A 15023-nucleotide genomic window follows, 5' to 3' on the forward strand; every position below is an offset into this window, starting at 1 on the left:
GTAAACAATAGAGGAGCAGTTTGTCAAGTGGAGGCATCTGGAGCGCCACCCATGAGTAACTTTTTGTGACCTCCGCCTCCCCCCCCCCCCAGTCCAAACGCTGGCGTCACGCAGGAGGAGGGATGGGACGTTAAATATGGAAAACAGACACGCAGCTCGGGAGACTCTCCACGCGCCTCCGACGCTCCGCGTTTCGTTTAAGATGTTGGCCCGGCACGAGTCCAGCTAGATGTGGAGGGTTGCGCGTCCTCTTGCGCTGAGTTTGGTTTTGCCGAGTCAAAAGAGATCATCCCCCGCCAGATAGCACGCAACTCATCGCCTCCTTTGTTACTTTTTTTTTTTTTTTTTAGAGAGAAGGTGAAGGCTTCCAAATAACGCAACTGGAACAACATAAAAAGAAAAGAAAAAGGAGAGACATCTGCCGAGTACAAGGCTTGATTATCTTTGAGGAAGAAATTTTGTCGCCATGAGTTCCGAAAAGAGCAAGTAAGTTCACTTTACTACTGGGTTCTTCGGAGAAAGTACAACTTCAGCTATAAAGTTTATTCGTCCCTATTTCATCTGTAAATTGAAGCTTCCATTCAGGAGAGTTGTGGAGTTGGAGGTCTGATTTATACTCTCTGTATCAATGGTGAATTTCGGTTCTGTCCGAGTAGTATTTCTGTGACTGGGTTAAAAAGAAGTGGATCATTTAAAAACTGATCGTGATCGTGAAAAGTACCAGCCACTGAAAAAAAGGCTCCGTTTGGTCGTAGATAAGCCACTGTTCCTGCACCGCTGTGCCTATGAATGGACGGTAATCTATTTTCCAAGAGCCTGTCACCATCAATTAGGAAGAGAAACGCGGAGCAGGCCCAGCGGTGGATGGATCATCTGCTGTGCATCTTTATGAATAAAGCTGCGCGTGTGCCTCACAGCGCAGGCGCGGTGATGTTAGATTTGAAAACCACAATCCCGCCGCGGTGTATTTGTTTTCCTTTTTTTTTTTTTTTTAAAGCTACTCCTCATTTTCAATAGAGGTCCATTCTAAGCAAAACCAAGACAACGGTGTTATCCTCAAAACAGAATTGGAAAGTTAAAGAATGGAAATGGCTAAGAAATAAAACATTAAAACCTCAAAACCGTCCCGTGGTTCTTCGACTACATCCTTTAAATACATTTAAGTATTAGTATCGTTACATTTAAGTAATGATACATTGTATCGTTCGCCTGGGTAAGACTTGTTTTGTTGGAGCTTGTTTGAAGTTTCACGTGCCATTCCCTCAAGTTTAGAAATAACACAAATACTGAATGAGCCTGCAGGAAGTGGATGCATAAACGTGCAATTGTGGGTAAAAGGTTTACATTCTGCGATGAACCTCGGTGAGTCTTTGATTAAAAAGAAAGATTTATCTCAATGTAAGACAAAAAGTTGGCTGGATGATAATGTATGTTTTTAATATGTTAAATGAAAGCACAATAAGCACCTACTAACGAGCCCTAATCTCAATTTGAGTTTTTTTTGTGAGTTCCCAATGACAGCCAGGTTGTGCGCAATTAAAATGATATTTAGAAAAATACCTTATCATATTTGTACCTTCTGTGGACAAAAAAATGACAAAAACCAATGATGCTGTTCGTGTGCCTGTCCGCACAGGCGTACATGTAGGCATGTCCCTATGTACTTTTTTTTTTTTTTAAGTACATATCCTTGGTTTTTCAGTTTGAGTTGAACAAATCGTAGCAGAATAATGTATTGTGGAACAAGTAGGCCAAGTATATTTGCATAACTGGGTCATCAGCATAGAGATAGAGATGCATCACTAACCCAACCCACACAATTACTATAAAGTGTCAAAAATGGTTTGACTTAACACAGAACCTTGAGGGACACCTTATCTGACAATTGTATAACTAAAGAACAAAGCACAGTTAAAAAAAACAGCTTAAGACCAGAAAGACAGATTAAAACCCAGACAAATGCACAATCTCTAAAGAAAATGTCTGAAAGCTACTGGCATAAGATAACATTGAAAAATTTTATTTTTCCATGCTTTTGTTTTTCAGAAAGAAGTCTGTACAAGAGTCTTTTGACTCCTTTCATTTAAAGGTTTGGTCGAAGCAGCCACCAGACCTATGGAGAGATGAGTCGTTCCTTTATTGGTGATTCACAGTTGTTGTTTTTTCAAGCACTTGATTATCGAGGATGAAGAGTTTCGATGGGGTTTAGTTGGATAATTCAGAGGGATCACCATTTAACCAAGGGAGTACTAAATGTAGCAATCCAATGTCAGGAATTGTAACGCCTCGAAAGGAAGGATTAGAACAAAAACGCTCTTATCACAGAATAGTAATGAAATATAGATGTCCTTCAGGAAACACGTTTAAAAAAGCGCATTGAAGGAAAAACTGCTAAATCTGCTTTCTTATGTCTGGATTTATGACCTCACAAGAGACACAACAATCAAGTTGGTGTGAATAAAGTATGGCAGATGAGAAAAAATTGCGGGTCTCCAAAATATATGTTGAAACATTTAAGTTCCAAGCGGTTCAACCTTGTGGGTTGTTGGACTAACTGGCTTGGGATCACTATTTGACAATGATTAAAAAATAAAACAGCTAAACAGAAAATGGATCATAATCTTCTACAGGTTAGAAACTGTGTAGAGTGAGTTGGATTTGGTTTTTGTTGAAAAGTCAGACTTGCTGCTTTAGAATTTGTGCAACTCATCGTTGCGCAATTCCTGGCACAACTCTTTGCATATCAGACTTTTTTACTACTGTGGAGCAGAAATCCCCTCAGTCTGATTTGAACTTATTCCTCAAGCACCTGAATTGCATCAGCTGTGCCATCTACTGTTAGCTATTACATTTCCTCTGAATATTTGCATGGTTGGGTTGAGTCCTCTTCAAAGTAAATACGGAGTGGAGAGTGACGTATCTGTGTGGGGGCGTATACAAACCAGGCCTGATTTCTCACTCTCCTTTGTCTCCATTGGGCGACACGTGGTTTATAGCAAGGAAATGTTTTTGTCTTCCTTTTTTTTCCCTGTCATTTCTTGTCTAGCATGCCAAGAAAACAAATGAGCCTTCTTACTGTTAGGTAATGTTCCTCGAAATTGCACATCCTCTTGATTCATTAACCAGTCAGACCTTCTTTGTTGGAAATTGCGAAAACCAAGACACACCTGTCCAACAGGTCGTGGTCTATTGTATGAAAGGTGCTTTAAGTCACTTTTAAAAAAAAAATTTTCAGGAATTGTGTTAGAACTTAAGTCTCCACTATTTTGTTGCATCCATTTTTCCTTACAAGAAATTAGACATTAGAAAGCACAATAAAATGGACTTTATGGATTACGTTTCCCCTAAAATAATCAAATCTTACACCAACTGTTATGTTTTTTTTTTCTTTTTACTATTACATATCTGTCAATCTTTTAACCAGCATGGCAAAGTGGTTCACTGTTATAAGATTGACACCTGATAATGACTAAACTACATGCTATTAGCTTGTGTTGCTCATCGCTGTTAGCCTGTTCAGTGAGTGCAGAGAACTGGCAGATCCTTTTAGTTTCCAACTGGCAGCTAGAAATATGTTCAAGTTGGGTTTTAATCTGTCTTGCCATTTCAGAAGTAAATACAATGCAGTCGATGGTACTTCCTGGTTCACTGGTGTCTGCTTCAGTGTCCACTGTGGGGTTTGTTTTTGGCTATTTGGACTTATTAGCTCCCCTCTTATTTCTTTGCCCCTATTAAAGGATTCGCCAGGGTTATTTGTACCACATTTTGAGAACTATGTTTGTAATTATTCAAGTGACTCTTTCTGTTTTTTCTTTTGTTTTTATTGTGACAAGTGTCGGATGGGATTTCCCTTTGCTATTTTATAGGTAGCTACATTTTTCCACAACCTTTTTGAAAGTTAATTTGTTCTAAACAGGGTAAGCATTATCTACAGAGACTTTTAGGAAGTGTGTGAAAATTTACCACTTGGCATAAAAGAAAATCGACTAGATATTCTTTGCTAACGCTGTCGAGGCATAACAAACTCACCTGGCATCATATGACTGCATATGACTGTTGAATAGATGTCAATTTGAGATTTCTTGGAGAAGCTGACTAAGGAATTTCACAGCAAATTTAAATGTTTTATTTAACTTTATAAAAAAAAACAAACTGTTAACACCGATTAACAATGGGCTCTTTGAAATGAGGTCCTCCAGAGAATTTAGCCCCTTTAGCAAAGTGTAAACGTTACCACCGCAGGGCTCCTTATTCATCATTGTACATCTTGTTGCACTTGCCGCCCTCATGGTAAATCTAGCTGACTGCTGGGACTGGGGACGTCACTCTGTAAAGAGATGTAGATGATCCCTGATCCCGATCCCTGATCCTGCCTCCTCATGCTCTGGCGGGTTTATCCAGCCTCACGAGGGCATTACGAAGCAAAGCAGAACGTTGACCACTGCGCACGAAGTGGCCACAAGGGGAAGTGAAAGCGGAGATCCAGATATGCTCCCATAACAATGATGTGACGAAGGAGATGTTGTGGGGTCTTTTCTTCCATGTGTTTCCATGTCTTGGCCTCATGTTGATTTTGCTGAGCGATGCTAAAAGGGCAGAATTCAGGTTTCTTTGTGTCGCTCAAGCCTGCTTCACACACCGGCCGCTCACTTTCTCTGCTGCATCCTGGGTGTCCCTGCACCACCTCTGGTAGTTTTCCCTTTATTAAGCCCTCCCCGTCCCAAGCCACTGTGTGAGGTGATTAATGCTGCTCCATGGCCAGCAGGAAACCTGAAACATGAGCTTAGTTTGCTCTCCCCGTGCATTGAGTGGTTTTCTTAGGTCCTTTTTCGTTGCACTACGTGACCTGTCTCAATGCACCAGCTGTATTTTTTATACCTGCTGCAAAGGTGGAGCAAAGGAAAAAATAAATAAATGCTGAGCCGTGTTCTCAGAACGCCCCCTTGGGCTCATTTCCCACACGTGTGGTGTGATTGTGCTGCAGTGAATGAAAGCAGCTGCACCCTTTGAGTTTCAGAAGTGTCTGAAGAGACGTAAACAAACATGTCGCCACTCCTCGTTCAGATGAGTAAGAAGTCTTACCATAAATTGTAATGTTGTATTGATAGCATAACCTCACACTGAAATGGTGGAAAAATACAACCATTTAAGTTCAGTATCTTTATTCATTTGGAAAGAAAACATCCAGTGCTGTATGCTTATTAGTAATTCATGACTTCCTTATTCCTTGTGGTATAAATATGACGTCAATTTCCTTTTGGCCCTGGCTACTCAGTTGGGAGATGTCACTTATATTTCAGTACCAGTGATAGTGGGCAGAGTGAGAACGGATGCCTTAATAACAAACTTTAGACATCAGCAGATCGTTCTTGAGAGGGAAGCCTTTGATTGTCCAAAAGTTCACCTAACGCCACTGAGGCTTCAAGTGAAACTGTGTGGTTTGGTAAGATGGATGTAAAATTGAGCTGTTTGATAATAAACCCTCAAGGTGGCTTTGGTGGGAAAATTCCCCTGTAGTGGGGCATGTGTAGTGCAGTGGGCCTGCTTCTCTTCAAATGGCGATAAGGTCTTTGTTAGAGAACATTATGAAGATCTGAAGAGGGTACAGTTGTTGAAAGCTTTGCGTCATTCAGAGGGTATTGAGAGGTGATTGCTTGTTGGAGGCGTGGCGTTTGTTTAACTTTTAAACGATTGGATCTGATTTTAACTAATGGCTTGGCAGTGACATATGTAGTGCACCAGCTCGATGAAGCTTACTGGAAATTGTAGAAACGTGGCCAACACGGACCGAATGGCTTCGTTCACATCCTCCACTCGGACAAATCAAGCTAAATGTGAGAAATCCTAGATGGAGCACTGACAGGAGATGTGAGTCATGCAAAATTGCATAGGAAGGATACAACCAATTTATTTAAGATTCTAATTAAAAATGACAAAAACACTTTTTTGGCATTGAAATAGCGTAGCTCCAAGTGCACTGAACCATAAAGGAAAGATTGTGGTGGGTAGAACAGCAGATATTAAGGTGTGACTGCAGTAGAGTATCATTGGCATAACAATGGAAGTCACTGTTCATTACTTTTTGTCATAAAGTGCGGTGTAGGTGGTGGTGAGGCAAACGCTGTAGACCCAGGAATGTGATAAATGAATGATTTTAATGAATAATGTCCAGAAACAACACAGTCCAACAAAGTCCAAAAAACCTGGCAGCACAGTCGAGCGGAAGGCTAAGGCTCAGCACTGGTAGCAACAGGCTACACGCATGGACAAGACGCATTGACAAGGACCTGACAACACACAGAGACACAGGTGAGACTAAATACACAGGAGGCAATCAGGGAACGAGAAACACCTGGGAGCAATCAAGGGGAAGACAGGACAACACGGAGACTCAGAGACACAGGAAACTCAAAATAAACACACAGAAAAACACGGAACATGACATTTTTCAACGCAGACTATTGATATCCAAAAAGATTAAGAGAGGGCCAAGAACTGATCTCTGGTAACACCTTTGGTTTTAATAAAGAAACTAGAGGAATTCTGAGAGTGAAAAGTTGGTATGTTTTTACGGCTAAAAACATACTCAAAGAAGAAGGCCTTTGCAACACCAAGACTATAGAACAATCTTTGGGCCTTTACTAGTAGATTGGCTTATCGCAGTGTGTAAAAACATGGCCAGATCTACAAAAAAATTGTTCAGTGAACACAACAATCTACCGTAACATAACACAAAAAGATGCCAAACATAAGAGGTTTGCTGATAATTCACGTTCAAACTGTGTCAGTGGGTCTGCACCAGGAACAAGATATGCACAAAGGAAAACAAAGTGACATAATCGAGCCCTTGAAACGAGTGGTGCTGTCAGTACAGTCTGTCCTGGAGGGCTAGAATATACAGCGCAGGCAGGAGACGAGGTAGAAACCGGCAGCTAGAAGATAACGCCAAGTTTTCCACGTAATGTAGCATTGTAGCACAACTGCTATTTATTCAGCGACAAAAGGAGGGCAGAGACATTACTGACATCGTTGATGCTGAACTCACACTTCTCGTGACTTGTTTGATTTCGCAGCAGCGTCACACTTGCTATCGGCATTGTACCTCTTCCAGATATCATTATCCTCGTGGGAAATTCAAACAAGCATGTAATGTAACTGAAGGAACACGCTGTATTCTTCCTGGCTTTGTTTATAGCAGTCAGCGCTGCCCCACTCTGATTAATTTGCAATCTGACTCCTCCTCGGACTAAAACCCCTTCCAGCCTCCCCTTCTGGCAAATTGCAGATACGTAGGCTGATATCTTCACTGACGCTCTCAGTCTAGATCAGTTTTAAAGTGAATCTCTCATTTGGATTCTCTTCACACCTAAGACGGTTTTAATGGAACAAACCGAGGCACAGGTGATGAAAAGTTTAGTCTGTGGCGCTAAGTAAGAAATGCTTGTGGTAGACCAATTTTCTGTTTATAGAAAAGGTTGCTTGACTTTTTTACGTCATGTGGCCAAAAGCAGTTTTTTATAGCCTGGATGTGTGTACTTTTACTGGACCAGGAGGGGGGGGGGAAACCAAATTTTCTTCAAAACTCACAGGAACATCTTTAAGCGGCAGCTTGATAAAAAGGAACGAAGTCTAGAACAGAGAAGAAAAGTCGCCTCAGATGCTGTCTGGACCTGCATCCTTGTTTTATGCCCAAGATGTGGCTTATAACTGTGATTGGGGGAAAAAAAAAGACTCTCAATGCATTTCACTCCTTACTCAGAGTCTGGTACTGACTCGTGCGCTGGCACGTTCAAGTGTGTCAGTTGCATTTGTGATAAATGGAAAAAAATAAACTGTAAAATAAATTCATGCTACAGAGTGGGTTAATGAGCGTGTATCAGGTGTGTACAGTAATATTGGAGGGAAAAAGTCAGATACTAGTTTTGACTATCATATTTCAGATTAGTTGTGGAAGCTAATCCAATGTTACTAACTAACTAGTTGTGTTGTGTAATCCCTTTTATACCACTGGTTGATAGTTTAACCAGAAATTAGAAGAAGATAGCATTCCTCATCAATAATTTCATTTAAATCCCAGAAAAATTCAAATCAATGGGTAAATGAGGTTTGATTAATTCTTGACATATTTTCAGACCTTGTGGCTGCAGACACAGAGGTGTTAGGAGAAAGGTTTCCAGTTAAAAACTGATCTCGAGCGCATGTTGAAGCATGCAGCCACCCTGCAGAGCGGAACTCCTTCCACTACGCATCCGAGGAAGACGTGACTAAAACAGGAGTCGCTAGAAGAGCAAAGCTGGTACGGAGACACACCCCAGTCGACCTGCTGGTGGTTTTGAAAAGTACAGAGTCATGCACACTTGGCTAAACTTTCTAGATTTTTATTTGTTAAAAAAAAAAAGAAAGAAAAAGGGTTAATTATGCGCAACTTTGTTGCTGGTTTGGCAGATCACACCCCAATAAAATGAGTATTGTTCATGATTGCAACATGACTAAAAAGTGGAGAAAGTTAGAAAAACTGCTCTTTTGGCAACAAATGCTTTTTGAAATTCGATTTAACAGAATAAACCTTTGGAAATAATGGCTGTGATTTACAGTGAAGAAAACCCATTTCTAAAAAAGTTTTCTACTCTTTGGCATTTAATCACCAATGTTTTTCTTTTTTTTTTTTTGTCTAGCAGAATGGAAGATGAAGCGGTGCTGGACAGAGGAGCGTCTTTTGTCAAGCATATCTGTGATGAAGAGGAAGTGGAAGGTAGGCGGAGTACTGCTTTCTGACCAATTGTCCCGCTGGCTCAGATCTTAAAGCCTCGCTTGTCACGGCCTCTGTGGCCATACCGAGAAAAACGTGTCATCGTCCCACAAGTATCGACCCAGAAACTTACATCAATGACGGATCTAATTCTTCTAAGATTACATTTTGCACACGACGGCCATTCCAATCCTTCCATTGTCCGTCTGCTAAAGCCACAGAAGAATCCAGAGTCACTCGCATGTATTTAGTGAGACACCCAACATGTTTACCCAACCTCCACTTAAAGGCTCACATAAAGAGAGAGTCACGTCGGCGTTCTTGGCGCTTTGTCCCTCTGTTTGTCCGCTTTTAGCCTCTCCGCATGGGAGTCCAGGTTTGGGGTTTTTAATCTCGTCTCAGGTGCGCGTCGGTTTCTGCCGTAATGCAGAAGATGTAATTAAAACCTGCGAGACATGCTTTTGGAATGCAGAGATTGAATAGGACAAAAAGAAAAGCCAACAAAAACATGGTTGTTTCACTCTGACTTAGTCAGCTGATCCCAGTATTTGTAAGAGGTTAACTGTCTTCTTCCCTCTAATTACTTCCTGGACGGGATAAATGATCATTTCCTGCATGAGCCTGTAATGTAGGGAGTAGTTGCTCTTATGACTGATGGCAAACTTTAACTCCCTGCTGATATTATTGGCTTGTGCATTAAAGGGGGTAGTTCATAGTTTTTCAAATATGATTCTGTTAGAAGATTACCAGCTAAAGTTTTCCTTTCGGTATATAACTCTCCTGGTGTTTTTATTTAGTGTATATTCAGGCTAGCTGGTTCCAGAAGTTGAAGCTAACAGCTTGCCTTAGTGAGGATGAGACCTAATGTTAGTTTTTTATACATTTTTAAACTGTCACCATGATGTACTCAGGAAACGCAGGTTGGAGACAGTGTGCCTGCAATTACCTTCCTGCATGAAACGGGTTGTAACAAATAACATGCAGATGGTTTCCAGTGAGAATAACTTCCTGATAGAAAAAGGAGAGTATGTAAAACTTAATATTCAGATGAAATATCTGTAATGGTTTTTTTTTTGGTTTTTTTCCCCCTTTTGCTATGAAAATAGCGTCTCCTCGTCTATGAATGTAACAGATCTTGATCTGTGTTCCCGGTGTGTCTCCGTTGTGCCGTCACAGGCCACCACACTGTGTACATCGGTGTGCACGTTCCCAAGAGCTACCACCGCAGGAGACGCCACAGACGCAAGTCGAACCACAAGGAGAAGCGGGAACGTGTCGAGCAGATTGTGGGGGCGTACAAGTCTGACGCGGAGAACGCCGACGACTCCTGCACGAGCATCCTGAAACCCCTCAGTGAGTACATCTCGAATTGACTCTCAGATCTGATAAAAAAAAAAAAAAGGTCTACGTACTCCGACGCCTTCACTTCATAATCTACTCAGGAGGTTTTGGATACATTTCAACATCTCACCGCAAATCGTTATCAAGTGTTTCTGCTGCTAGGGAAGCTGAACAAAGCCGATGGAGCATGGGAATAGGAGTGGGAAGACGGCACAGGCTAATCTTAAAATGACACCCGACTGGCCTAATGTGTGTAAAGTTAACACAAAGAGAGGTATTCCCTTACACCTGGGCGCTTAACCACTGCGCTATACTCTTTGGGATTTTGTGGGAAAGGATTTCCAGCAGCTAAAACCTAAGTAGATGGAGGAAATTAGGTAGTTGGCCAGAAGCTGGAGAGGAAAGTCAGAGAATTACAGATGTTACCCCGAGAAACTACACTATCAGAAGTCAAGGACAATGTGAAATGTCCGTTATCATTTCTTCTTCTGCTGAGAAAACACGCAAGATGTTTTGTCATATTTACATTCTTAGGAAAATGTTCCGATCTGCAGGATAATTTCCAATAGATATTGTTTTTTGGCCCAGTCTACTCACATTGTTTAATCATAAACACCCACATTCACTGAGACAAGAAAATTGCGTGCATACCTTATTTGTTTTTTTGGATTCCTGGATGAGTCGGAGTTTTGTTCTTGGAGTCATTTTTGGAGGTCGACACTCTCGGGAAGTTTTACATCTGTTTCATGTTTTCTTCATTCATAAAAAAATGGCTGCTTAAAGCCCTAGTGTTTTAGAAATAGCTTTGTAAACCACTTTTCCAGACTAATGGGTGTCCTTTGATTTATTTCTCATCTCTACTTAAATTTGTGTAGATGATGGGGTTTTGATGAGGCTCTTTTAGCCTACTTTGTGTTGTCAGTGAGGCGCTATTCCTTGACTTATCACAATTGTCAGTGGCTAGAAAAATCAGACCAAAAGGTGTGGTTAGTGACTATTAATTTGTGCAATTGGTTTTTTTTTCTTAATGAAATGAATTATTGTTTTTGAAAACAGCCTTGTGTATTCACTCAAGTTATAATTTCCTGATCTTAAGATTAGTTTGATCTGAAACATTTAAATGCAACAAAAATGACCAAAAACAGGATATATCTGTAAGGAAGAAAAAAAACAAACTAGTTTTTGTTTGTGATGTATATAACCTGCTATACAACAAAATAAAATTTTAATGCGCTTTGCTGGTGGGAACGATCCAGCAACCTTCGAATCAACATTATAATTTGCCATCAGTGTAGACTAAAAGATCCACTTACTGTAATTGTATAGGGGGATTAGTTTAACCCCAAGAGGTTTGCCCCAAAACATTTCAATTGCAAGCCGTATAATTATCCCTCACAGTACTGGAATTTACCTAAAATATCTTGTACGAATCTGTTTGAGGTAATCGTTAAGGTATTAAAATGAATGAAGAGCTGGAGAAAAGGTAAATCTCCCAAATGAACAGGGCATGTAGGGAAAAATGTCCGGATACTTGAAAGTATGTGGGGAAGTAAACTAGTGATTAGAATGATGATTTAAGTTCAGATGGGTTTGGATGATCTTTGTGATGAAATAACGAACAAATTAAAGGGTATCAGAAAAGCTGAAACTAAGGATAAAGAAATGTAGAGTCAAATAAGAGTGCAACGGCAAAATAAAGAGACTTGGTTTACATACAGACTTGAACTGAAGAATTGGCAGAAAAAAACCACCCCTTATTCTATGCTTTGCTTCGTGAAGAGGGTCTTGGCTCTTTGATATTGAGAAACATTTGCTTTCTGGAGACGTGGACTCCTGTTAGTTTTAAATGTTACCCAATCGCTAACATTTGCCCATGATGACGCTATGATGCTTACTGCAAAGGGCCTGGACTGTAAACAACTATCCTCCACTGCAATGAGAGACGTTGGTCGAACAAGGCAGCTGTTAATGATAATTCAACATTTGGAAGCGTGGCCGAAACGGACTGAACGGCCTCGCTCAATTTCTCCACTGCTGTTGCTAAAACTACAGGCAGTCTGCAATTTTAAAACAGCATAGAAAATCGACTTTATCCTTCACAACTTCTCCCTCTGTGCGCTGATTGGCCCGATAAATTCTACTGGAGAAATCCAACTCAGTGGGAGAAAACTCTGATGGAGTACAGAGGGTAGATGAGAATCGAGCAGACCGGGCTACCAGTTACCATGTGCCTAGAGATTTTCTATGTGCTTTAAAGAAAAACAGAGACTGAGTGAAGCTAGCCCTTATTCTCACATGAAGATAAAACAGATTAAAGTGTATAAACATTCAGGTAAGATTTTACCTCTCTTAAGCAGTTATCTTAATAAGGCGGTGCTGATTTATTACCATGTTTAAACAGCTGAATATGTCTCTTTTGTATGTAAGGGAGAATTGTAGTAGCCTGCAGCCAGCTGCACGGCAATAGACCTGGGAACATTATTCATACATCTGACACTTTCTCTGGCAAACTGTAGCAGCCTGAAACTTTAAATCCATGGTAAACTTTGATACGAGTAACCAGCCCATGTTTACTCATAACCTCTCCACAGAACCCATATAGAAAAAAATCCAAACTATTGTCCCAAATGTACAGATAACATTCATTCCAGTAATAGTTGATTTTCCAAACGGTGCAAATGGATGAGCGAAATTCCTCCTCATGTTCTCAATAAAGAAGTTTCAGGAGCTCCAATGGTAGAAACAACTTCTCATCTGTTAACACCTATACCAGCTGATGTTAAAGAAGGCAATTTGCCCACTATGTCTTTTAAGAGTAACTTAAAAGACATAGTTTAAGTTATGTCTTTTAACTTAAACTATGTCTATATAACAAGCTATCTGAAAATTAAAAAAAAGGTCCAGAATTTACACTGAAATGTTTTTTTCTGCACTGTGTGGGAGTACGAAGTGGAGCATCGGGACAGAAAGCCTGCAGGAATGTACAGCTGTTCTGCCTTCTGACAGTTGTTTTCTATCAATGTCAGCTGTTGCGGCCACATGATTGTTTCAGATCAGAGACTATTGAATATTGTGTGTAATGTTTGGATTGTAAATAAGGATGCATCTGAAATTCAATGGGCTTCTTTGGCCAGAAGAGCAAATATTTACACTGTGTTCTTTTTCTTTTTGACATATTCTTACAGAGAAGAATATGTTACTTTAGAACTGGTGGGAGGAGAGGGAAGATATCTGAAAGTTTCCCCCACATTTTCCATGTCGTGCATTTGCGACACGAAGCCGTCGTCGCTCAGCCTCGATGCTGCAGACGTGCTCTTGGGTAATCCTCTCTTCTCTGACGCTGTAATCCATTGTTGCGCCTCACGGCCTGGTGTCATGCAGCCTGTGTGCTTAGTCATCCGAAGATACCTTGATATGATAAGTGGCTTGGTCTCATTAATCTCCTTATCTTCATGTCTCAGGCCCAATTTAATTACCCTGAAAATCGTTTGAATTTTAACACATGAGCCGCAGAACGCAACCCCCACTGCCATTAGCACCCTTAGATCAGGCACTTAAAACCCCCTTAATTTTAACCTTTTAGTTAAAGTGCATGGAAATGAAACGAAACACACACACACAAAAAAAATCACATTTAATTATTTTTTTTGCTCGTTAAATTAAAAATTATATTTTTTTGCTGATTTTGGACTGCTGGAGAAAGACTGTGAATACCACTGCTTTAGAGATCCACCTGGAGTTTTTTTTTTTTTTTTTTTTTCCCCCCACAACAGTTATGCTGATCGAACCAAAACATACGGCTTCAGTTAAAGTCTCGGTAGTGTTGAGCAAACTCTGCACATTTGTGATGCTTGAACCATTCAATACATTAGAACATTATTAAAAAGTTCATTTATTCCAGTAACTAAATGTGATCTAGTAACTTGTTTTGTTGTTTTAGCCTTTTTTTTTCTGTCAATAAGAACGATTTTCCACTTACAGTCAGTGAAATGATGACATTTTAGATTGGAATTTTACTTCATCTTAATGAGAAAGTATGTTTAACACCTGCTTCAAGGTTGTTATTTAAAAAAAAAAAAACATTTGTTCTGATATACAAACATAATCAGAATATATTTTCTGAATTACTAAATATGGGCAAATTCTTGTAGTCATTTAATAAAAGACACCCCAGTATAACAGGAAGTCATCCATTATTAACTAAAGGTGCTCAGACCCTCCGACCAACAGAAAGTTGATTAGGACTTTGATGAATTGTTTTCAAAATAATTTTTGGGAGCTAATATTTCTAAAGCAACTTTATCATTGAATGTAATATCATAGTAGTTTTGGTAGGGCAACAAGAAAGATTTTATTTTAAGGCGTTATTTATCTTTTTTGAACATCTTTACCAGTGTTGCCAAAAAGGCTCTACGTCTGAAAAGTAAGTGTGTAATGTCTGTATCTATTATAAATCTTTAAAATTAAGTTTGGTCATAGACAAAAACGAAAGTCTGTGGGAAGCTATTTGATTTAGCAATTCAACTTATAAAATCTTTACAGCTACTCTGTATAACTCAGTAAATAATACTATTAAACTAAATGGTTTCTTGTTACTTTAAAATCAGTCCAGTACGCTTATAGAGCTCTATTTAATTATGTAGTTATTAGATAATACACAGATCACAAAAAAAAAACCCAACAAAACAAAAACTCGATGAACCCTCCTGCTTTTTCTACGTTCGTAATTGCAACACAACAGAAAGCCAAGGCTACCGCTGGTTGTTCATCCATTGGCTCTGTGTCAGGCTGTAAAACAGCAGGCAGCGAGAAACAAGTGTAATCAAACTTAAGCAGCGAAGAGCGACTGAAACGGAACATTAAATGCCTCCCAAACACACTCAAACACACGCAGACTCCCACCTTCCTATCGGAGCGTATCTCGGTAGGAAAT

The 15023-nt window shown here is 40.0% G+C and overlaps 1 protein-coding gene across 5 annotated transcripts in view; it reads left to right on the forward strand.

The window, feature by feature from the left end:
- Positions 1-123: 123 nt before the first annotated feature.
- The window catches only part of LOC116724253 (electrogenic sodium bicarbonate cotransporter 1-like), a 40229-nt gene continuing 25329 nt past the window's right edge, over positions 124-15023 (forward strand). For 2 of the 5 annotated variants that reach the window (XM_032569781.1, XM_032569782.1), the window contains exons 1-3: positions 126-486; positions 8676-8752; positions 9926-10102. In XM_032569781.1, the coding sequence (XP_032425672.1) occupies positions 467-486; positions 8676-8752; positions 9926-10102 (274 nt within the window). In that variant the 5' untranslated portion in view covers positions 126-466. Of the gene's footprint in view, positions 487-8273; positions 8297-8675; positions 8753-9925; positions 10103-15023 lie in introns of those variants that run through there. The other 3 variants (XM_032569786.1, XM_032569783.1, XM_032569784.1) reach the window with 3 other exon arrangements.

Source organism: Xiphophorus hellerii, chromosome 8, assembly GCF_003331165.1.
Source record: "Xiphophorus hellerii strain 12219 chromosome 8, Xiphophorus_hellerii-4.1, whole genome shotgun sequence".
NCBI lineage: Eukaryota > Metazoa > Chordata > Actinopteri > Cyprinodontiformes > Poeciliidae > Xiphophorus > Xiphophorus hellerii.